This window comes from Stegastes partitus, unplaced genomic scaffold, assembly GCF_000690725.1.
Source record: "Stegastes partitus isolate 25-593 unplaced genomic scaffold, Stegastes_partitus-1.0.2 Scaffold650, whole genome shotgun sequence".
Taxonomy (NCBI): Eukaryota; Metazoa; Chordata; class Actinopteri; family Pomacentridae; genus Stegastes; species Stegastes partitus.
The window spans coordinates 109123-135066 of NW_007578381.1; the positions used below are offsets into that span (position 1 = coordinate 109123).

At 40.8% G+C, this 25944-nt stretch overlaps 1 protein-coding gene across 7 annotated transcripts in view; it reads right to left on the bottom strand.

Moving 5' to 3' along the window:
- Window positions 1-6623: 6623 nt before the first annotated feature.
- The window catches only part of LOC103363290 (muscleblind-like protein 1), a 70399-nt gene continuing 51078 nt past the window's right edge, over window positions 6624-25944 (bottom strand). For 3 of the 7 annotated variants that reach the window (XM_008289975.1, XM_008289976.1, XM_008289974.1), the window contains 8 exons: window positions 21561-21779; window positions 17729-17968; window positions 15683-15736; window positions 14696-14846; window positions 13662-13697; window positions 12775-12866; window positions 12390-12463; window positions 6624-10442 (listed from right to left, as the gene is read on the bottom strand). In XM_008289975.1, the coding sequence (XP_008288197.1) occupies window positions 12407-12463; window positions 12775-12866; window positions 13662-13697; window positions 14696-14846; window positions 15683-15736; window positions 17729-17968; window positions 21561-21779 (849 nt within the window). In that variant the 3' untranslated portion in view covers window positions 6624-10442; window positions 12390-12406. The remainder of the gene's footprint in view (window positions 10443-12389; window positions 12464-12774; window positions 12867-13661; window positions 13698-14695; window positions 14847-15682; window positions 15737-17728; window positions 17969-21560; window positions 21780-25944) is intronic. The other 4 variants (XM_008289977.1, XM_008289980.1, XM_008289979.1 and 1 more) reach the window with 4 other exon arrangements.

Genomic DNA, 25944 nt, shown 5'->3' on the forward strand with positions numbered 1-25944 from the left:
CTCAAATATGTGTTTCCTGTTATATGACCGAGGTTGAAAAATTGACACAAAACCCTTAAACCTGTTGTTCAATACCCCAATTTAGTTTAAGCCTGAATACATAGTTTGCAAAAGTTAACTGTGGTTTAATTTACACTGTGATATGTGTTGTATGTATATTGTGATATCAATAAAGTTTTGAGAAGTTATCTATAGATAGCTATCAAGAATAAATCGCATTGTCACAATTATTTCATGAGAAGAGACAAAAAAATATATTTTATCCCAACTTTATGGGCAACAGTGTGTATTAGAATTTGCACATTTTCCCCCCTTAAACTCTGAGCCAAAATATAACATTTTCAACTTTATTGTCTGCTCAAAATGTAAATAAACAAAACAATTATTACTTGAATTGTATTCATCTTTGCTATTGAAATCAATGTCACCACTGTTAGTATGAAACAAAGCGGTATTTTTAAACTCTATTTCCTCTTCTTGTTTTCCTTTTTTCCTGCATATTTCACATACAGATTCCTCAAAGTAGCCGTTCTACGCCTTCACAACAGCTTGTAGAAATATCTTCACCGGCATCATGAGGTTACCACTTCTACTTATACACTTAGTTTTTATTTGACATGTGAGCCTTGTCAAAAGTTAACTAGTAAATTTATTGCCTTCTTAATGCATTTGAAAGCAACATGGTGCTGGTAAACAGCCCTGTTTAGATCCTGCAGTGAGTTAAAATATGTCCAAGTCACTGTTATTTATACATGGCGCATTCACATCAAGCTCTTATGGCAAGAACTGCTCAACTAAGCAAAAAAAAAGAAATCAAAGTTGTCCTTATTACTTTAAACACAAAGGTCCATCAGTCCAGAAAAGTTCTTCAGTTGCAGCTTCAAAGAGCATCAAATAGAGCCGAATCAAAGAAAAGGGAGCGCTGCATCAGAGGACCTGGCCTCCACAATCACCCAACCTAACCCCAGCTGAGACGCTTTGGGAGGAGCTGGACCGTAGAGCGAAGGAAAAGCAGCCAACAACTGCTCGGCATATGTGAGAGAACTCCTTCAAGACTGTTGAAAAAGCTCGTGAAGCTGGCTGAAAGAATGAAGAGTGTGCAAAGCTGTTATCAAAGCACAAGGAGGCCCCTTTGAGGAGTCAGCTTAAAATATATCTGGCTTTATTTTTGAGTGTGATGTTACAAGGCACCTTAGGTGAGGAATTCGTGACATATTCAGTGCAAACAAATATCTTGCTTTTGACAATTGTGTCGGTCTGAATTTGTCAAATCCACTCAGAACAACAGGGCTGCCGGAGGTTGTATTGACACTTCTTTTATTCCTGACATGGTTTCCTACTGTGTGTCCTCAAGCAACAAAACAGGCTTTCCAGTGGTAGTACTGATGTTACCGACCAGCACATGTTTTAATCACTGCCGTGGCACGATGATACAAAGCTGTCTCGCCACTGAAAAGCCACTGGTCCCTGCAGGTTTTGTGTCTTTTACTGCTGTTGTGCAACTTCAACGTTTTGCATTTAAACTGTGTTGACCCGGTAACATGTATGGAGTTGCCTGCAATGAAGCAGCCACACACAGCATAGCTTCCCTGCAGCCATGGAGATTGCGTTTGCCTCTGTGGTTTAAAGTACCACTTTCTTTTTTTTTTTTTTTCTTTGGTGGCTCAGTTAGTCTTTTCCTGCGTGCACTTTAATCATTAGTGGCATCTGAGTTGGAACCTCTTGTTGGCTCTGATTCCACACCAGCCTCCTCCTCTACTGTCCTCAGTTTTCAGCTGTGGATCGCTTCAGTTTTGGAACACGGTGGTAACAACTACATGGATTACTGGAGGATTTGGCAGACTCAGCCACATGCATGTTCCACTAGTTTGGGCAAGTATGTTTGCATATGCAATCTGGAGACCTGGAAAGACTCGATTTTTTAAAGGTTTAGCCTTTTCATGGCTGCTTCTTTCTATTAGAAAGTGTCACTGCAACCAAAACTAAACATGATTTATGTGATCCATTCAGGAAATTGCCCTGAAATCAGCAGCAAAGCCGGTGTGAAGAGTTTGAGGGCACCCTTGTTTACAGCTTCAAAGGCTGGCACGTACAATCTGTGAATGGTACCAACTGAAAAAAACAAAGCTTTAGTCAAGCCTAAATGACACACAGACACTCGGGCCTGGAGTCTCTGGATGGGCTCCAGTTACACGACTCCATTAAAAACACAACCAAATCGCAAACCTGCTACTGGCAGCGCAGCAGATGGCTGGTGTTAAACTCTGCCGATGGACTTCAAGCGGCCTGATCGATACCTCTCCCCTTCCACGAGGAGATGTGATTAGCCCAACCTGCTGCAGCCCTTCCACTCTCTCTCTCTCTCTCTCTCTCTCTCTCTCTCTTTTTTTTCCTTTCTTTCCATCAGCACAGGAAAACACTCACAGACACTTACTGTAAGCAGGCACACTTACTGTAATGACACACACCTGGATGCAGATGCGCACACTCCCACGTACGCCCTCGAGAAAATTGGATGTTTGAGCCGTGCCCCAAGAAGCACTCAGTGGAAGTCGAGTGGTGACTCAGCAGTCAGATAACGGAGAGAGACAGCAGCATGGCTTAAGTCAACGCACAGAGAGAGAGAGAGAGAAGGGGGGAGAGGGGGAGGGATGGTGCATAAAAATAATGAAGTGATTATTTTGAAGTGAAGGTGTCAGAGGGAGGAAAATGATAATCTGAGCCGTCTGTCTTTTTGATGATCAACCCTAGAATTACCCCCTTTTTTTTATTTTCAGTATAAAGTCAGGATGTCTGATCTCAAAGGAGACACATCATTATTATTGTTTGCGTCTCAGCGCTACACCCAGTGATTTAAAGATTCGTTTTCCACTTTGTTGTTCTTCTATCTCTCTTCTTCTCCCCCCCTCCCTCCCTCCTTGTTCCCATTATTGCCTCCATAATGAGGTCAGAGCATGAGTCCATCATGGGGGTCAGTTAAGTGCTTATCTGACCCCTTAATAGAACGGCCACATCATTTTTTTTTTGTCTGTATCGCCAATTCAGAAATGTTTAGTTCTTTATTGTATGTCTCAGTATTTTCCTCCCCCTGAGAGCTAATTCATTAAATGACATTTATTGTGTATTAATGGACACTTACGGCTGAGTGCCCACAGTGCAACTCGTCACTTTGCCTTTTTCTCTCCCCCCCACATGATAACTTGGCTTGAGGTTCAATCTTTTTTTTTTTTTTTTACACACACATAACAGCACACTTCATTCAGCCTTCTTTTTTTTATTTTTTAAAGCCTGTTTTAAGGGAAACCTAATTGAAAAACTGGGCATGTTGAGGGGGCAGTGGTAAGTGAGATTCATGATGCGTTGCAGACACGAGGTCGTACATCATACTTTGTGAGGCGGGCGACAGAAGCTGCCATTATTGGATCAGCACTGCTTCATTTAGTCTCCACACGAAACAGTCTGCCGCTAACGCCTGTGGACAGAGAGATGGAAGAGGGGAGGGAGAGATGGGAGGACGGGAGCTGGGAGGGACGGAAGACGAGGCAAAGGAATGAGGCTCATGAGAGACCAGATAGTTGAGAGAGACAAGAGGGAGATGAAAAAGAGAAAATGAAACAAGACCGTAGTTGTCCACAATTTTCTGTAATTTAAGGTCATTTAATGGTATGGTTTTTTTTGTTTGTTTCCCAGGAGCATAATCTGACATACAAGTCGAGTGTCAGGAAACGATGCATTAGTGATAATGGCCTGCAGCTTCCGGTTCATGCCGTCTTAGTCAACATTTCCACAACAGTTCAAGCAGCGTGCTGGAAAACTCCTCCAATAGCTCCCAGTATCTCACATCTAAGGTCCAGAGTTTAATTTCCATCCAACCATCCATCCGGATAGCTGTCCTCATTTACTCTGACAACTTATCGCTGACATCATTAGATTGTGGCACGACCAGACGAAGGAACGATAGTCTCAGTCTACACAAGTCTACTAAATACTCATGCAGAGATTTCACATATGCGTCGTTCCAATGACAGAATAACAGGTGCATACGGCTTCATGCGTTGTAAAGTCAATACTGAACCGGGAGCACAATTCACAAAGAGATGGTGCTATCTGGTGGCTGCGCTGTGAATGACATCTTTAAACAAGCAACTTGGTCTCTTTTATTACCGAGCACGAACACATCAAACAAACTTGCATTATTATCATTATGAAGCATTTTTGACAGATTAGTCCTTCTTTTCCCGACCATGTGGGGCTTCATCAATCAAAGTGACACCCAACTTCTGATATTTCACATCATTTTAAATGCTAAAATGCTGACCTGTATGTGTCAAATTAGCTGGAAGACTGAGCTCAAAGTTTCAAGGCATTCCTCACCCCGCAGACTTAATTTCCTCTTTTTTAAAAAAAAGACTGCATCTAAAGTAAATTACATACTGATTCTATCAGCGCATCGGTACACGTTTCTCAAAGAAATGAGGCTCATATCTCTATCTCAATTAAAATCTTTGCTCCTAATTAGAAGCTTCAGTGGGTAGGACAAACTGATGCACCGTGTGAGATATCTAAAATAGGGTTTTAATGAATACCACGACTGGAGAGGAGTGTCTGGATGCACTGGAAACACTACATCCATCACATGTTGGACAAGTGGTTTTAAAAATGAAGATGGAGCTTTATTTATAAAGGTATTGTGAAAACAGCAATCAGGAAGCATCTTTAGTTGTTTTTAATTCAAATGACCGTTTAAATGATGTATAATAATGCCAGTTCTACTCATCTGCAGTGGTTTAGCTATAGCAACATTCTGAATTTCCTTTAAAAAGTGTTGATTTGTTATCATAACTACGCCATAATTCAGGTGAGTTTAGCTTATATCATGGTTTACTGGTTTATCACTGCAATAAATTACTCCAGCAATACAGACACATTTTAACAGTGGTGTAATCCCAAAATATGGTTAAATACAATAGAACTGTATGCTATTTTTGGAGCAAAAGCCAAGCTTGAACGTCAGTAGTCGGCTCCTGTAAAACTGATGCCATGAATAAACAACACAACCGATCAGAAAACAGTATTTACACAAGAACATTGATTTGGATTGGGTTAGATGCCCTGAGGCACTTTCACATTTAATTTAATTTTATTTGTTTTACTGGTTTATTAAAATACATTTACCTGACAACAATTTGTTATACACTGCTGTCTTCAAATAGATGTTCCCAATACATGAAAGAATAACTTGTCTTGCTCTTTTTTTCTCCATCATTTAAGACGTTTTAGTGATATATGCATTTTTAAATGTTAACAGAGTTTCAATTCCGATTCAGACAGATTCAAGACAATGTTATTGATGGTATATGTAGCAATTCACAGTGGTATTCTGACATTTTAAAAGAAGAAAATGTTGTGATTTAGAGGCAACAGTTTACAGTTGGGGTTAACGGTGATTACAGTGGCAACACCAAGAGTAATACTGTAAATATACAGTAAAACAATGGCAACCACTGCTGGCTGTATCATATTGTAAACTTTATATTCAGCGACAGAACACAGTGTTAATAATTAATAATTAACAGTAATGAACTATTTTAATAAGTTACACTGGAGCATTGTAGGATCACAGCAATTTTGCAATTTTATACTAAAAGTTGTTGCAGTGTACGTTATTATTTATGTTTTCCTCCTAATTTTTTTTACTTGAAATCATTCGTTTGACAGTTGGGTAAATTTGCTTCCTAGCATAAAGTTAGCTGTGAAGATTGACACCATTTTCACATCTATACAGTAAATAGAAAACAACAGCCTGTTAGCTTAGCTTAGCACAAACAGTTGAAAGTTTGTCTTAGTCCAAGGGTGACAAAATCAGTCTACCAGCATAATTAAAACTTAACCATTTAACACTTAATATTTGTTTGAATCAATCAATACAAAAACAAACATAAAAAATATTCTTGTCACTTTGTTTTAGGGGAACCAAACGTCCTGTTTTCCCAGGACATGTTCTGTTTCCACGTCCTGTCCTGGCTGTTTTTTATATGTCCTGGTTTTACATGTATTTAAATCATAAGGCATCTTTATGACCCATCTGCATGAAATCAGTCGCATTGGGTCATTGTGTATAAACAAAAGCAGCATGTTGCTGCCACTTATGGGACAGGATTGGCTGGCAATTAAACACTGCTCGCTCACTGGTGTTACAGCTCATGCACGCTGACGGCATTTGACAGTGATATGGAGTATAATATTACTACTATTACTACTGTTATATGTTAGCTACATGTAGAAAACAACTACATGGAGCGATCTAAGTAACAAACCCAAAATCAATATTCTATCATGTGTTAACGTAATTGGGGCTGTATCTGGGATATAGCCCAAGGCACAATGCGACTGATTTCATGCAGATGGGTCACATTTGAGGATTTCATTGCCAGGTCAAGTGTCCTGGCTTTCAGTAATCAAAATATGGCCACCCTACACAATGTTTCCTGTCCTAATGCTAAGCTACGTGAACTAGCTACTGTTTGTATTGAGCGAACAAACATGACCGTGGTACAGATGTTCTCATTGACACACAAAACAAACCTTCAGCTACAATCCCTGTATAAATGAAATAATGCATCTTAACCAAATGTTTTATTTAGTTCAGTTCATTTGTAAATTTTTATTACATTTTTTTTTATTCATAACAGCAAGAATCAAATATAGCAATGCAGGCCCCATGAAAAAATGTGTCGGGAAACTTTTCTCTTCACTAAATCCCTCCATCAACGTTGGCACTGCGCACCACAAGTTATCAACTATCTTCATGACTCCAATTATTGCATGATGTTGTAGTTAATAAAACCACGGCAAACACATTCCCGTGAGCTCCAGAAGGTACCATTCCCCCCACCTCTTCGTCATTTCTGGTTTCTTCTCGTATTTCATTCGGATGAGATTATATTTTATGGCTTAAGACTGTTGCAATCAATGGTTTTTTTCTCTACGCACTCTTTCCAGACGAGGTGGCCGGCGTCGCAAAACACGCGACACATCCTTTCACGGGGGGTGCTGGAACAGTAAAAACAAGCAGAAACAAACTGCAGCAGAAGACAGAATACATCATATTAGCACTACAAGCAGAGAAAACAAACAACAAACAAAAAAAAGTTCAGTTTACATTATATCATAAACGTAAGCATGCGTGCTTGTAGAAGATGAGAGATGACTAAGATGATCAGGTCAAAATTTCAAACTGAGGACTTGATGACCAAACTACGAAGCAGTATTCCAATCTGCGATGAGTCTTAAATTCTGCCTGATGCTCAACTACATTCCCGTTTGGTCAGTTTCATCTACTAGAAGCACAGCTTACAGAAACATAAAGAACATACTTATAGCTGTGGTGTTTGTGTTGCATGTATTTTAACTCTCCAAGTGGTGACACCTTAGTGAGTATACTCTCAGGAATTTTTTTTTTTCATTTTTTTCTTTAAATAAACCACTATTCTATTTTTGTGTTTTTTTTATATATATTTTTATTCCATTACATTGATAGAATATTGTATACTGTAAATACATCTTTCTTTGTAAATGTTTTCTTATTCAATATTACTGTGTTGTGATTTTTTTTATTTCTTTTTTAAATGGTATATGTATTTCCTTTAACATGCACTCTTCTCTGAGTAAAGTAAAGAGACAGGACGTGTTGTGATTGGTTGGGCCTGGGAGGGCGTGGCCATGACACACAGACCTGTGAGTACAGGCAGGTTAGGGGACCAGACAAACCCAGTCAGGCCCTTACGCTGGAGGGTATAGTGGACGCCTCCTCCGGAAGGTTACCTGGCAAACTACAAGCTGCTGACAAAAAAGAAGAGCAACACTTGGCCTTTTCTGAAAGGGGTAGGAGAGTGAGAACTCAGTGCCCTTTTGATGCAAGCAATTTTGTTCAGCCTTTCATAAGATTTTTTTTTTTTGTTATCCTAGCAAAATTCCTTGTCGTTATAGACATTATTATTTTTTTTTATTCAAAATAAGATCTCAATATACATGATTCTCTCTTTTTTGACTATGTACAGAAGTGCAAAAAAGTCAACCTTTGTCACCTTTTATCGCCTCGAGGTTCCCCACCCCACCCTTGTTGTTTGCAGTTGGTTAAGTAAGACGTGAGTGTGCGGACTCAGCTCCTTACTCACCACGTTCACCTGACCCCGCCAGCAACGCCCCGAAAAGTGATCAAATATGCAGCTTGTTTTCCAACATGGCCCAATTTCCAGGGAGAGTAAAAATATTAAAACAATAGTTACTATTTGAAATGGATACAGTAGAAAATAACGTCTTTACTCTAAACATCTAAGAACTAGATTTTTTATAATAGTCTTTTTTTTTCTTATATGACTAGTTACAAACCTTACAATCATTAAAATATTACTCGGTTATTGGCGTCGGTTGCCACAGTGACAACTCAGCCTCTCTGTTCTATTATTTCATCACTGTTAGATACTCATATAAAACATCTTTGTTCAAAGAACACAAAAAAGACTAGAGAAATGAACAATATGCATACAGTTCAACAATATGCATAACGTAGAAAATATTGAGTTTACAATCATAATCATACTAAAATTAACATTACATGGAATTTCAGGAAACTGTGCATGAGGAACACGCAAACACACACTGTACCTTATATTCATTATAAGAAAGATAAATATAATAAGCAAAACTAAAAATCGGAACTAATATCAAAATATCATCCAAACGAAATCAAAACGAAAACACTCCTCGTCTAAGGAAGAACAAGAAAAACTACGAGAAAAGTTAAGAAAACACTGACAAAAAAAGTGACAATTACATAGTGCTGTGTGTGTTAATATGGCGTGGATTAGGCAACTGGATGGTTCAGAATGGCATGTTGCATTGTGCTGACCCGATGGTACATTCTAAGGCTTTGGATGAGTAATACAATCGTTTATATTCTTGCCACTTTCCCTGTATTATCCACCAATTTAAATATGCCTGAAGAACACCCAAACACAACAACAACAACAACAAAAAATAAAAGAGTTCTAGAGATCTACTCTAAAGACACGATCCTTCTTTGGGCTGCAAAATGTTCAAATTTAGCCCCGCTAGTCTACCCCCATAATACCTAATAACAGTGACACAAAAAGACTTTGGCGGACTATCTTGAAAAAAAAACTAAACAAAACAGTTCTCAGGTTTTAAACAAATATTCTTAAATATGTCAAGACTATATATACACTACATTGAATCTACTTTGACAACCTGCCTTTAAAATATACTTAACAAATACAAATGAAAAACAAATCAGGTCATACAAATCACATATCCATCACCAGTTGCATCTTAAGGTTTTGACTTCTGTCTCACAGCAGTTTGGACACCGACTCAAAGCTATTCGTCACACACATCTCATCACACACAGGCCAAAAACCCCACATATACTACTCATCTGACTTCTCAATAGAGAGAGATCTGCGTCAGGACAGATCCAGTCATTTCACGTCTAAACGACTGACATCAACGACAAAAGTCAAAGGAAAATAAAATAAAAAATTTAAAAGCTATTTCATTCAGTAGAAGATTTTGGGTAAAGCAGACAATCTGGGGGAATCTAATCAGCAGTGGTGCTATTGGGAATCACAGGTAATGACAGGTCACGACACTGGACACTACATGCTGTCCAAGAGAGAAAATAGACGTATTAAAGGGAATCGTTGAATCGAACACTTTGTAACACTGCTTAAATACCATTCATGTGTTTTGAGATGTATGGCACTTTACAGGGACGCCTGCAAGGTTAAAGACATGTGCTTAAGAGATAGAAAGGTAGGCTACAAAGGTTTGAAAGACACCTCACAGACATTCAGTTGCTATTTTGCCTCTGAGTGCACCCATGTAAATTCCCTTATCACTGGTTGAACAAATTGAAAATTAAAACAAAAAACAAAATCGTTGTGCATGCATATGTGATTCAGTCAGATTATCCGTCTCTTTTTACCTCAACTGAAATACAAGGTGCACCTTTGTGTAAACAAATAAACACGTTTAGGTCGATGACCAACAACCGATGAAGAAACAAACAACACAAGTCATGATTCTTGGTCAATGGACGTACCAATTCGGTCGACTTTTTTTTTCCGATGACCGCTCCACACGTTAATGTTAACATTCAAAGTGTGTCTGGTGAATAAAGGTTAGTCGCCTCTACGTAACGAAAGGCAGTCTTTAATGCAATGATGCTCTTTTTCTGTTGTCGTGTAGTAGTGTGCATGAAGTACACATGAAAACACTCCTAACAAACTGTGCCTCCTATGTTAACATGCAGATTTATTCCAAACCACTTTAGATTTGGTTTCTCCATTTCGCTCGTGGTGTTACGGGCATGAAGGGTGACCGCTAATCGTGGACTCGACACCAGCACGCTCCAGTTCCATCTGGGAAGAAGTTCACAAAACAGTGCAAATTAGATGTGATGGAAGTGGACAGGCTCCTAAGAAGCTTACTGTAGCTGAGATTCTTGATTTTCCTTTTGTCAGTTACAATCTGACACTGATAACGAACAACTCGGCAAAGATCAAATTACACCGTGACCGTAGTTTGTTCACATGTTTGCTCCTGAAGTATGTTTGTATAATATATTTAAAGTTCGGGAAAGATCACGGTCACATTTAATTAAAAGGCAAAAGGGTTTTGCATGGTTCTGATGGGAAGCACATTACTTCCTGCATCAGCTGAACACCGGCATCAGATATACTGTAAATCACGAGCTACAGCATTTCCCAATATAAATGAAAGAAGGTCGCCGGCTCGTGTTCCGGTGAGGACACCCGGGATCTTTCTGCCTGGAGTTTTATATGTTCTCCCCGTGCAGCGTGGGTTCTCTCCGGGTTCTCCAGCTTCCTCTCACAGTCCACAAACATGTTGAGGTTAATTGGTGATTCTAAATTGTCCATAGGTGTGAATGTGAGTGTGCTTGGTTGTCTGTCTCTCTGTGTAGCCCTGTGATAGACTGGTGACCTGTCCAGGGTGTCCCCTGCCTTTGGCCTAAGTCAGCTGGGATAGGCTCCAGCCCCCCCACGGCCCTAGTGAGGATTAAGCAGTGTATAGATGATGGATGGATGGATGGATGGATGTTTTACAATTATGATCTAACACAACAAAGCAGATATTTTGTATGATTTCATTCTAGATAGTTTTGCATTCGCTACAGAACTGACTTCAAAAGACAATTTATAGGATATTAACAGGTGCATTACAAAACAAGAAGTGCAGAAAGCATGAGAAGTACCAGCGGCTGTAATCCTTTTGCCAAGCTGTGCAGTGAACATGAAGCAAAAACCTCATCAGTAGGGAATCAGAGGAGCAACTTATTCTCATGGACCATCAACGGTGCGTCACTGTGAAAGCTTCCACAATGGCCAAGTTGGATTAGACAAATTGGAAATAGTGGCTTTGTGGTAATGTTTCATTTAGTACATTCATGTTTATATCACATACACCGGTGTGAAATTTGTAATTGTTGTCCTATATTCCAACATTTCTTACAGATTGCATCAGATAAGACTGACACATGTAGGTGATGATATAATATTGCAGCAGCTGTTACTTTCAGCAGCATTAGCACGCCCTCGGGAGTTGCAGTCATCCCTTGCTTGAGTCAGGATGGTGAATGTTTCATTTTGTTTTCCATTTAATTGGAGCAACTTGAGGGTTTCTGATAAAAAATTCAGCCATAAATATCTCGTTTGCCAGAATGCAAATGCTCATTTTGGAACATTATAAGAGCACCTGCCAAATGTTGGTTAACTCTGCCTTTTATATTAAGAAACATCTCTTGTTTGTATTTCTATTTGAGATGCAAGAGAATAAAATAGCATACCAAGGCAAGAAAAAGAGAAAAAACAAAGCTTAGAAATGTGACATTTTTCAAGTTGATGCACTTTTTTTCAGTGTAGTATGATACTTTGAGAAGTATGACTTTTTGTAATTTCTAGAATCTTGTAGTTGCTGTGAGATTACCAGACAACATACAACTTCCTGTAAAAACAATGGTTGTTTCTATAATTTGTCTTTTGTATGAATTTCAGACAGTTACTTGTCACCTAACCTGTTTTCCTTTTATGCTAAGCTAAGCAGCTACGGCTTGTAATTTCATTGCAGCCTAACGAGAACAATCTTCTCGTCTAATTCTCAGCAAGGAAGCAAACAGGTGCATGTCACAAAACAGTAAGCTGTTCCTTTAAGTTCTACACTAGGTAATAAACACAAAAATGCAGGTGTTGCAAGTCTGCGGCAAAACGGTTTCGTTGCTTTTTTTGGGTGAAAAGTTGCAGGCTGCAGAGTACAGTGGGTGAGATGCTGGAAGGAGGTGCGGTACATACTGTTCTGATTGAGACTTCTACATCTGGGTCACATACTTGTGACTAGTCAGATGGTCTGCAGATATTACTGGAATCTGATTGAGAGAGGAAGAGAGACACAGAAAGGGAGGGGAGATGATGAAGAGAAATAAGCAGAAATGAGGAAAAACAGCACTTCAACCAACAGTGATACGAAAAGAAAAGTACAGCGTTTGTGTGTGTGTGTGTATAATCACAGTATCAAATGTTTAGAGTAACTAGCAAAGATCAGCGCTGAGCCTGGTGCACCATTCATGCATTTTTCATTCGGTGGCACATTGGAATCACAAGATTTAAAGACACCGAAAAGTTGGGAGCTGATACCAGAAGTGACAGAGAGTGAGAGGAAGGCAGGAGAGGAGCAAACCTGATTGGCTGTTGCTGTTGCAAAGGGAACACTTGTGGCAGATGTGGTGGCTGCAGACACAGTGGCTGGAGTAGCACCGTGCATCATGGGTACTTGGAGAAGAAAGATCACACAGGCAGATGAACCAGAGCAGATTTGAAGCTTCTTTTTTTTAATGCTTTACACTTCATTTGTACGTCCGTGTGTAGAATGCTAATAAACATGAGAAAAATAAAGTCTATTTCTTGGTGGTCTCTACTGTTCTTGCAGTTTAAGTAAAGCAACAGCGACAGACCTGCTGCGGAGGAAGACAAAGAAACATTAAAGAAACTATTTAGAGTGCATGGTAGCTAATTGGGAATTTGAAGAGCAGTATATAAATTGAGATGACAGAATGCCTTTCTTCTTAGAGTGGGGCATTCATAATATACATTTGTAAAAAATTGACACTACAATTACAGCATTACAACTTTTACCGCTTCCTACACTACTCATGTTTATATGGCATTCATAACCAGACAGTATAATGAGGTGCTCAAGAGGTTAGAGAGCTTGGGATGGAAGTAAAATGAAGCAGGGGTTCTTGAACTGCAACAAGCATTAGGTGACAGACAGACCTGTGGCAGAGCAAAAAAGGGATTCATCATCCTTCCAAAAAAAAAAAAAAAAAAAGTACCGCAGAGTAAAGTAAAACACATGACTTCCAATTGAAATTACACAATCAAATTCGAAATCAAGTCACATTTTAACAGCCACACTGTCGACCGAAAGAGATTACATATGCCATTTTGAGTAAACGTCAAAAGTCTAAATTCACAAAATGGAGAATGCGCTCACATTATGCGGTGAGTTGAATGAAGTGACTAAAATGGGCTCAAAGATAATCAGTAAGGAAAGCTGGCACCTACCAACACTTGTTGCAGGTGTCATGCACAATATCGAGCCTGCCCATCATGCATTGCAACAGGTAGTGGAGTGAATAGGGGGGGAGAAGAAATCAAGAAAAACCCATTACAAGTGTTATAAAGTCAGACATAATTGGATATGAACAAACTGTGCTGTGAATATGTTAACCTGCTGGATTCAATACAGTGATTATGCAATAGTACGGACACACGAGACACAGTTACTGCAACCACACGCACTGCACGGCAAAGAAAAAAAAAAAGCTTATCTACGAAATCTACGAGTGGGAAAAGATATGTGAAAAATTGAAAAACTTCTTGGCCAGTTTATTCTTCAACTGCTCCATTAAACGGACGGGCAAATTAAACACTACCAGTGGCCCCATTTTCCCGTCAGCAGCATACAGCAGCTGTTTGCACGATGAATGATGTGCTTTTTGAATCCTCCGAGTGTGTTGTAGCGACCTGACAGTCCAATAGCGTGGGACATATGAGGATCTGAGTATCTGAATCTCTCGCAGCGGGGGAATCGATGGCAGGCTATTCTTAGGCTGTCAGATGAGAATATAGGGCAGAGTGTTAAGATGACTACGCAGTGCCCAACAGTTCAAATGAGCTGTGTGTGTATGTGTGTGCGTACAATACGCGCACACCAAGGGTATAATTTCCACTGGGTATTGAGGGGAGTCGCCGCCCTCGGTCACATCAGTTTCCATTTGATTCACTAAATCATATCTGTCTAATTGATATCTGTTGCTCATCTGTGTTACAAAGCGTTTGGCTGCCCTGATTATGTGATGGGTGGAGCTTGGTGGGGCTGCAGGACCAATTTTAGCGTATGCAGAAAATAGCTGTCTCCTACTTTTGACACCAAACCTACACTCAGGATTTATAAACGTACAGTATACGACCATTTCACACATTCGGCCATTCACTGATGCCAAAACACAATCAGGGAGTGAGAAACATGTGATTTTACAGCCAGCGCCAGTGAGAATCCTGCCACAAACATGGGTTAAAGAAGGCTCGGGCCTTACCTGATGGTATGAAGGCAGCCTGCTGCTGAAACTGCATGTTGGCCAGGGCCTGTTGGTACTGGAATACGCCAGCATTGAACATAGTGGTGGCACCGTTGGCTTTTTCAAGTGCAGGTCTCTTTGGTAAAGGAGGCAAGACGGGAGGGAGCCCCTGATGAGGGGACAACACCAAAAAAAGGGATGGGAGTGAGGGAAATCAAAGGATGGTAGCCGTGACATTCAGGACAGAGAGAAGAAAGAATTTCATTAGAAGACAAAGTTGCCCTTCCAAAACAGCTATTACAAATATTTGCGAGCAAGCAGTGGACTAGACTACTTCTGTCAGAGCAAGACAGGACAGCGGTGCTAGCTGACAAACTGTGACACCTATCTGGCTAGTGAGAACAACAAACAGTCGTCAGCATATTGTCGTGAACCTTCTTATGTGATTTTGAAGAATACAGTAAACACAATAATTATTTCTGCAGGCTAAGCACAACTAGATCTTTCTAGAGTGATAATATAGTATATTGTACTGACTTTTGGACCATCAGCAGAAATGATGTAGTTAGGGAAAGCTGCACTGCCAGCTCCATGATAATATTACACTAAAAGCCATGTTAAGACTGTCATGACACCTCTTCAACAACTACACATGCAATATGGGAAGTGACAAAATCATGCAAAGACTACCATCATCTTATTAGACACTAAAATATTGCACTCTCATGCCTCCAATGATTTGAGATTCACTCAAGGTGATGAACTGAATTTGAAAAAGCTAATGTGTTTCCAACGTAAGTCGGTTTTCTTTCGTGGTCACTCACGTTTTAAATTGAGATTCAAATTGTAATTTTATCATTTGTTTTATCGGTGCAAACCTAAGAGCTGAGTTCAGTTCATCACCCCTCAGTGTTTCCTCAGTTGAGTTAATTAAATACATAGTTTCAAAGTATATCTATCACACCACAGCTACATGCCAAGCTAAAAGGTGAAAGGTCATAGTACCAGGTCAAAAGTTGCGTCGAGGGGTCGCTTCAGTGATTTGACAGCCGACTGTGTCTTAATTAGCAGGCAGCGAGCACATGATGGCAATGGGCCAATGGGGTTCAAGCGCATTAACATAAACCAGCAAGCGGAGGTGCATCATGGGGGCAGCAGTGCAGTGTGGGTTTGGTGAGAAAAAAAACAAACAAAAAACAAACAAACAAATAAAAAACAAATCATTTGGAATGCAATATACAACAATTACAAGACTAGGGCATGCACATTAATGGCTGTAGGGTTACTGAAAGAGAATTATGGCCCTTTAAGACAATTTATTGTCAGTTTGATGAACTACCGTGTGTGCGTTTTGGTCAAGAAAGGAGGATTAGACAATTAACCAGATTTACTCAAGTTAATTTGTGACTGCATAGAGATATACCTTTGAGTAATAATCCTGGTCCCTGCTTTTTTTTTTTTTAACAGTCTGTCATGATTGATCTATGATAACTAAACTTGACTTTTGTTTCTGAGCTAGTTTTAAGATTTTAACTCCATAACAACAGGTGCAACTGCTGCTATCATCAACTAAACAGAATGTAACACCACTCATTTTTATCAAAGCTAAGACTGTCTGGACTTATCGTCGAAGTTTCAGCACACTTTTATCTCATTATATAATAAGTATAAGTCAGTATCATCATAGCTCTTATTAGGATATCACAATAACAGAAGATATACTCTGCCAACAAGGTAAAGATTGCCTGCGTAAATATAAAGCTCAGGTTTGCACAAAAGTTATACAGTTACTTTAGTGTGTCCATTTTTTTCCCTTACATTTTGCTTTACGAATGCATTTTCCATGAATCACTTACAAGTTATGTTTCGACTAAATAAGTCTACACATGCAAACTCCTCCGCTGGGCTGCATTAAAAAAAAAAAAAAGCTCTTCTTTAAGTGCTCAAGTCTATTTGAAGGTGAATGTGCAAAACGCACCTGTGTTTTCTTTTAGACATCAATTAAAAGTTTATTACAGTACTTTTTGAAAAATTGTGCAATCATTTTATTTATGTGTTTCATATCCTTGGTTGAGTTTAAAGTTAATTTTAGCTTTGACTTAAATACAGCAGGGAAAAAAAGAAAAAAAAAAAAAAGAAAAGGCATTACACCATTATAACCTAATTTATCTACGTTCCTGAACCTGGAATGTAAGTAAAACAAAGCTGAAGCAGATGAAGATCGTTTAGTCTCAGTGTGTAACCACATCGTAAAATTTGCATTTCTTCACCACTAATTGTCATTTTAAATGCCATACAAGCTAATTAGAGGAATTGACCCAGAGACCACGTTTAACATTTTACAGAGGAGACGGCGTAAAAAAGGGTGAGTTATTACTGATACTATCGTTCAGGTGTGGAGGCAGACCTAATCACGTTACGCCTAATTTGGCTTTATGGAATAATTTAAATGTAAAAAGGTTAACTGGAATAAATCCGACCCTCCTTTCTGGAATACCAGCTGCACAATGTCAGTACTTGGCTGAGCAAAAAACCTCCTCGTGTTCCTTTAGGGAAAATGATCGCTGCATTGCGGGAGTAAGAGCGAAAAGAAAGGTGGTCTAAATAGTCGCCTTCTCAGCGAAAAATCTAACGTACCTATTAACTGTGAACAGCAAAATATACAACTAATAAAGCAGCAAAACAAGGACGAGCAGGAGAGGGGAGCAGAAGGCTCAGTCACATACTAGCACGATCACTACAGCCTGCTGCTAATAAAGCACACACTGTGTCTTTTTAGTGCAAGAGGGCAGGAACAATGGAGACTTGGATGTGTAGGGTTAAGGTGTTTGCTTTAACAAGCCTGTCCATAAAAGACTCCAAACTATCTTCAAATACAAGGTCAGGTTTGTCCACCTATCATAAATATCAAATAGCTTAATGATTTCACATGAGAAATCAAGTCTGATTAACTTACAGAACTGTAATCTAGGTCATATTTGTTTTCACTGATGATACTCTAATACTGTAGCCTGAGTGGTTCTCGATGGTGTAATCTGGACAGATACCTACCATGGCTGCAGCAGCTGCAGCCTGGTTCACTTGGTGTTGGGCGGCTTTGATTTTGGCCTGCAGGTGAGCCGGAGGGTGAAAGTACTTGCATTTCTCCCTCGAGCAACGGCCCTTAATGTAGTCCATACACACAGTGACTGTGTTGTCGTTGGTGTCAATCATCGTGCTGTCTGCCGGGTGGGCGAAGCGACAGTCATTCTCCCCACGTGTACAGTTTCCCCGCTGGTATTCCCGGCACACCTGGGGCACAAAACACAACGGTAAGGCGCCATAAATGCACCCAAACACCAGATGCACACACACGTTATGAAGTTACTGTTCACTTTAGCACAGATTTGATGAAGTAATCAATCTGTTCAGTCATTTCAGAACTTGACAATCACTTTACCAGACAGAGGTAACCAATCTTAGTGACAGGTTGGGGCCATTACTGTTGATTGATAAGCAGAACAGATCCTAACCAGAGTTTACAGACTCATCAATCACACGCCATTTATCCATTATTCAAATGAGCTGTGTTGTTGTCCTCCCCAAGAGGGACAGAAGGGGGCAGCACCTGCACGAACAGTCAGGGGAAAGCAGTTGTGACAGCCTGTGGTCTGAATGTAGGGGCTCAATGAGGCTCATGGGAAATATGAGGCTGGTTACTCTCAAGGGAGGCTGGAGCTGACGTAATCACCAACCCAGACATAATAACACACACACAAGGTGGATGCACGTATGATTTATGAGGCAGCAATTTTTCCCAGAAGCAAATTCTGACACTTAAAGACCCGTGCAATAACTTCAAATCTCTTCCCGAGCACCGTTGGCCTCTGCTGAGTCAGAATGGGCGTTTAAAATGCTGCCCTCCACCAAAATGAAATGTAATTTCATGGTGCCTTGTATCGATCTATCAGTTATTGCGTGTGATAGAACAAGCCATTAACCGAGTGTGTTTACCAGTCGCACTGTCTGCATGCATAAAGGATTTGATTTGTGGCGGACCGGCAGCCAGACAAAAGGCCACCAGCACCGTTATCTACAAACTAACCCTGCTCTGTCTCCTGCCATGACAGCTCATCATCCCCAATCAGTGATCGGCATGAGGGATGAGGCAGGATTCTCCCTCTGTCTGTCTCTTGTTCCTCTTTCTCACATTCGAACGTTCACCTACATTAATTCCTGCTACCATTACTACCACTGCTACTGGTCTTATTTAAAAAGAGAGAGAGAGAGAGAGACTGCCTTGTTGTCAGGCAGATGTAGGAGAGGCGGGCGAGGGAGGGAGGGAAAACGGGAGAGAAGGAAAATGTAAGCGTGGTTGATGAATAAAGAGTAAAGGACGGAGAGACGGGGATCGAGGAGACGGAGTGGGGAGTCTTTGGGGACGAAGCGAGTGTGGCTGGCACAGAAAGAATATTAGAGAAGAAAGACGACTAAATGGCGGCAATTTGATGTTCACGGCACCAGGTGTGGATCAGTGTGCCTCTCTTAACAGTGCTTAATTATGCATTAGAAGACGCTAAACCAGTGAAAGTGCTTAGTTGGACAAACAAATACGTGGCCTGTTAATCATATTTCTGTCCCCATGGTAACTATCCCTCTGGGCCATTTACATCACCATGGTTGCAGGTAAGCAACGTCGGAGTTTACGAATGCTTGAGATGTTGCAGTATACTGTGGCTCCATAAGGGGAACGAGAAAGGGAGGATACCGGAAAATATTTCTCAGCAAAAACAGTCTGAAGGATTGTCTTCTAAAATAGGAATTTCTCTCAGTCTCAAGGAAACAGTCTGCAACATATCTACAGACTGGTATGTGTGTGCGTCCACAGAATTCCAGCTATGTTTATTTTGAATGACACACACACTAGAAACTAAAATATGGCTGCCCTTTTCCACTAAGATATATTTAGAAAAACTAGTTCCTAACAAATTAGGCTAGGATATGAATTCGCCCAATCAAAAGGCTTTACCAGTGCAGGCAGGCTGAGCGCTACAGGCGCTGTTGACCACGCGGTCTGAATGTCTAGAAGGGGAAAACAATAAAAATGAGCAAATCATTATTGCAATTGGCTAATAAATATTTCATATCCTTTGTCTGTTTACGAGACTCGAATGCTATCAATCAAGGCCTGCGTGCATGCTCTTCTACTGACAACAACAACTTCTTGCCTCCAATTATCCACGGCCTCTACAGCAGGGGTTCTCAAACGTACTACTCCGAGGTCTGTGTCTGATTTCTATTCAAGGTCAGAGGTCCAGAGCCATTAGCAATAACATATTAACATTTAATCAGCTCACTTGTGACTTTTAAGCAACATACATTTAAGTTTGAAACAGTCAAAACCCATTTGAGGAAGTCTGGTTGCTTGCAGTCGGTTGCATCACAGTGACCCCTCAACTCGGTGGCGTTATTACACCACAGACGTCACATCCCTTGTGACTGGGTCAGCACGAAACCGACACGGCTCAGCTGATCCGTATTTGTTTCTGACTCAGACGTATTCTCACAGCCACGTTTGCACTAGTTGTAGAAACTGTATACTGGGAAGAAAAGAAAAAAAAAAAAAGACTAATTCCATTTCTACGATTTAGGAGCTGATAGCAGATTCTCTGGTGTAACGTTAGCGCGTGAACGTGGCAGCAACAAGACACAACATTCTCTCCAGCAGTTAACGTCGTCATGACGACAATGTCAACGGGAAATAAGCCACATTAAAACTAAATTCATCTGGGGACGGGATCGCTGTGAACAATCTCCGGTTCGCTGTATTCAACGTCACTAGCAACTCGTTGATTAAGAGAACACTGATTCTAAACTAGAACTCGTTACACTCCATAAGGTGTTGCATTATAACACGAGGTGTGGGCCGTGTCTGGATTAGGGCTGAGGTGTGGGCTTTAAGAAGCAATACTCTACAGCGTAACTTCATCTAATTCCTCTATGAAATGTAATCACTTGTTTCTATTATCTTTGCCTCTGCTTGCCCCTTCCCCTCCCCTGATGACCACAACAGGTCTAGAAATTGATTTCCTATCTCCCTCTCCATCTCTCTTTCCTGCCATTGACCCATTCCCTCACTCTGCATGTTGTCCACCCGTTCGGCAGGTCTAGAGACTTATTCAGCCTCACCCCCATTAATTACCCACCTACCCAACATTACATCTTAAATGTAACCTTCCTAACGTTTCTGCACGCCTCCTGCCTGCCTCCAACGATTTCCCCATTATTCCACTGCGAGTGTATCTCGGGTGGGGCTACATAATGGATGAGATTGACTTACTGTCCAATTAATGATTATCTAAACACAGCTAGAGGAGGGGCACTCATCAGGTTTCAAATGACTAATTGCTTCCATAGAAGAAGTAAAGATTTTTCTGAAAATGACACATTCGTACAGTATAACTTGAGCTTGTGCCAAACAATGTTGTCTCCCGCCTATCGATGGGAGCAGCAACAGTAATGTTTGCAGAGAGATACTCTCATTAACGTCTCTTTCTCTTTGCTTAAGTCTGGGTAATGACTGTATTATGGTAATGGGATGTAGTTACTGTAACAGAAACTGTGTACCAGATACATAATTAAAGTCTACAAACAGAAACTGTTGAGGCAAGACTTTCCAACCCTTGCCTTTAATATTCAAATAGGCTCAGCCCACATTTCAAAGCCCAATCTGTTTATTAGAGTTTTGCTAATCTGTTTTTTAATCTGTGACTGATATGGAAGTGACAAAATAATTATGCAAATCCTCTCATCTGTGTGATCAGTGATGCGCGCATGCACTTATGTGGTCATATTTTCCCCTTTTATCCTTGCGTCTGTTTGTGTAAATGCTTGTGTTTCTCACCTCCAGTCTGTCTGTCCTCATTAGTTTCTGTGCAGCAGCAGCAGCAGCAGCAGGTACGGGGACGCTGGGGTTGCTGGTGACCAGTACAGGGGCGCTGGGCAAGATGTCAGCGGGCATCAGGCCGGGCGACACAGGGCCAAGGTAGGGGTTAAATGCAGCGGCCGCTGCTGCAGCAGCATTGGCATTGGTTGCAAGGCTTGGTGTGACTGAAAACATGGGCTGTGGGCACATGCAAAATAGGAGAGTTGGTCGAAATTGAGCAAAATCAACCCATGACAATTTCTCACAAAGTCTATATATAAAAATGTTGAATATTTAATGACATACAGCGAGCATAATGCTATCCTTTCTAACTCCTACTCAAATTACCCCTTGAAGATACTGTATATTGATGGTGAAATAAAAGATGTATGCAATTGTCAATGGCAAAGCAGAGGGTAGGAACTGTGGTTGTGGATGTTGAGAGAAGGAAGAAGGAAAAATGGATGATTAATGGCCGTACATCTGAGGAAAAAGAATGTATCTTCTTTCTTGGCTGCTTGTCTTTCATTTGCACTAACACACAGACGAAGCTCAGAGTCAGTATGTGGAGTCACCTACAGTTCGCCCATTGATCAGATGGAATCACATGCTTTATACACCAGAGATCACAAAGACACCATTAATAATCATGAGGGACGTCAAGCTGTGTGCGCATGTGAAGGGAGCGAAGCGACAACGGTGTACCGACTGTATGCATTGTACTGAAGTTTAATAGAGAAAACATCCAACAGCTCCTGCTGCAGTTCTCTTAGAAGGAGGCTAAGGAGTATGCTAGCTGACATTGTGCACTGCAAGTTTTCTCTGCACGTTCCTGACCTCAGCCCCAGTCTAAGGATTGTCTCTTGAGCCCCTGCCAACAGGACGCAGTGAGTAATAAAATAGTGGCAGCCAGGGCTGGACAGCTACATTCTTCCTAAAAACCTTCTCACAGCTCCACGATGACTCAGAAAATCAGGAATAATGGTGCGGACTTCCTAATTCTTCCAATTGCTGCCCTCTGGAATGTCTGATGAATTATGTCCTGTCACAAGGTGCTCTGGAAAAGTAGATGTGCCTCTCTCCAGGTGCTCAGATATCAGTTTGAGATATTTGCAGCTCAGGGTTTGGATGGGAGAGGCATGATGTCATTGAAAACACTCACAGTCATGAGGTTTTAACAATGCAGTGATGTCATCCAGCAAAGAGTCTGTGACCTTGCTTATGGCCTTTTTTGGAAAGTCTCTTCATTTAGCACCGAATCCTTTCCGATACTGATACGACATTGCAGGTCCTTGTTACAATTCACATTCAAAGTTTAAAACTGTTAACATGAGAGTGTGAGCTGTGTTAAATTGAGGTTATTTACAGATTCAGAACAGAACAATGTCTCACTGCATACCTCCTGTCAGTGATTTGTGTTGCAGCAGTGATGTGGCATTTATGTAATAAATGGCCTTTCTTTAAAGTACTATGATTTTGCGTTTCATCATTAATTCCAAGCTTATTCACATATTTTTGAGCAAACTGTCAGGATCTCATCTTTATTTAGTATAATAGTGCTTAATGTGGATAAAATAACTATTTTGGTAAAATGTAACAGCAGCTAAAGTTGTAAAAAGTCACAAGTTCACAAACTGACTTAACATTTAATTTAACATCTCTATTTAAAGTGTGCTAAGTTTGCTAATTGGCCACCATAGCAGGTCACATCAGACCAACAAAGGCTGCATCCAGAGATATTTAACATCGCAGATATTTAACCATTATAAAGGAACAAAAATACAGACTTTAAGATTATTGAATTTCTACGTTAGCTACCTTATGCACACTCAGAACTTTGTTTTCTTACTACTTTGCAACGCCAGCCCTACCTCCAGTTTTAAAAGTCCCATATGGTGAAAATCCATTTTTATTGTGTTTTGCATGTTTTATAAACTTGGAGATGGAAAATAAAAGCTGTGCAAGTATGATGATGCTTACTACTGCCTTTTCTCAAGCTCCCTTTCAACTAAATGGCCTCCCAGCTTTACAAGCCTCTCGGAACTTTGTCCAGTTTCTTACATAGAAACTCAGGAACCACAAGTTGTCCGGCTAAGCATTTGCATAATCGTGCCCACTTATTGCCCGCTGTTTCTGAGGTGAGCCATTTAAAATGAGCAGCTGCCCCACAGTCTACCAGGTTTGCCTACTTTCTAGGGCTGCTTTTACTATAATGTCTCAGCCAAGAGCAAACCATGCTAAATCTTCTGCTTTTGGCTACAAGAATGAACACAGGAGTCTTTCTCATGGAGCAATCATAGCAACTGGACCTGCTTGAGTTCCTTGAAGACGTTTCACCTCTCATCATTTGAATTTCCCTTCTGGGATAAATAAAGTATTTTTCATCCAAGAGGCTTCATCAGTTCATCAAGCAAGCCCAGTTGCTATGATTAATCCACAAGCATAACCATGACCTGGATGACTGACAATCGTCACAGACACAAGAGTCTTCATGTATTCCCAGCATCTGAGGAACTGAAGACCCACTTTTAGCTAAGACCAAATGCCCACAGCTCACAGGTATGTGGGAATTGTAATTTTGAGGGACATTTAGAGATGGTGGAAACTACATGACAGATTTTAAACCAATAAACAAGGACTAATTTGGGTGACTGTGTTTTCATGTTGGGCTGCAAGGTGGTGTGGTGGTTAGCACTGTTGCCTCGAATCAAGAAGGTCACCAGTTCGCGTCCCAGTGAGGACACCCGGGATCTTTCTGCGTGGAGTTTGCATGTTCTCCCCGTGCAGCGTGGGTTCCCTCCGGGTTCTCCGGCTTCCTCCCACAAGCCAAAAACATGTTGAGGTTAATTGATGATTCTAAATTGTCCGTAGGTGTGAATGTGAGTGTGCTTGGTTGTCTGTCTCTAAGTGTACCCCTGTGATAGACTGGTGACCTGTCCAGGGTGTCCCCTGCCTTCGCCCTGAGTCAGCTGGGATAGGCTCCAGCCCCCTGCGACCCTAGTGAGGATTAAGTGGTGTATAGATAATGGATGGATGGATGTTTTCATTTTGCCTTCTATGTTTCACTGCAACCTGAACTCAGTAGGCATCATCCTTTTAAATCTATTTGCTTCTCTCCTGCTCTCTGTGCTCATGTATGCTGCATTTTAACACAGCTGCATCCTCATTTACATATTTGTCTGTTTCTGTTGTCAGAAAACAATACGAGCATGAAACCGACCTGGAACGCAGCCCATTAAGACTACATGTCAACCAGCAGTTATTTCAGAACCATTTCCGAGCTGCTACTCTGCACTCCTAAACTACTGATTTTATAACCGAAACATCTGACAAACTCGACTGTGTTTACATGCAAAATGATCATTTAAAGAGGAGGCTAGAGGCAAAAGAAAGTCTTGCTCTCACATAGTCATTTATCCGAGAGTTTTCTCTTGGAAAGTCGGCAGCTCAACTGTATTTAAAACTACAGACGCTGAACCAGTCTGTTTAGAAAACCAGCAGTTACACAATCGTGGTGAAATGAAGCATCTTTGCAGTGTTTTGGGCTGAAATACTGAAAGACACATTCTGGGGAGATGTGAGACTTTAATTAATTTGCAAAAAAAAAATAAAAAAGAGGCACAATATGGGACCTTAAACTGCATCTAATTACAGAACACCACTGCAATGCCCTTCCCTTGTGGTTTCCGTGCTTTTATTTCTCTTATTTATAAAGCGTGTCTGCACCAAAACAAGTACGCCAAATTTGATTCACTGAAGTTTTTATGTAAATGAGTGAATGTGAGAGTGGGTGAGCAAATGAATTAGTGAGTAACACAGTACTGTAGATAGATATAATTGTAATGTGGACTGTCTGCTGACGTTGACTCTCTAATAAAAAAGTATCATGAGCACCATCACTCACAGGCAGACGTAATGGACTCTAATTACTTCACCCTCTGCACAGTTCCATGCGTGAAATGAAAGCACTTTTCCTACACGTGTGGAGGGAGGAGGGACAGCTGACGACAAAAGAAGAAGAAGAAAAAAAAAAAGGGGGGGAGGCAGATAAAATGTGGTAGAGACCCTGAGTGTGGTGGCAGGAAACTAAGCCACGGACTCGAGGGAGGGATGGAGGAAGAAAGTCGGATTCCTGGAAAGGCTAGTACCCGTTCTTACCCTTTGTTCCTTTTACAAGCGCTGTTTTCCCGACTCTTCTTTGTAGCGAAAGCCCAAAGCCATCTCCCCTCACTGCTGTTGTCCTATCTCCTTCACTTTGGCTACCTGTCTTTACCCTGTCCATTTATCTCCTCCTGTCGCGTTCGGTCCTCCCTTTCTTCTTCGGCTGTGTCCTTCTCTGTCAGCCTGCTTTTCCTCCTCCTCC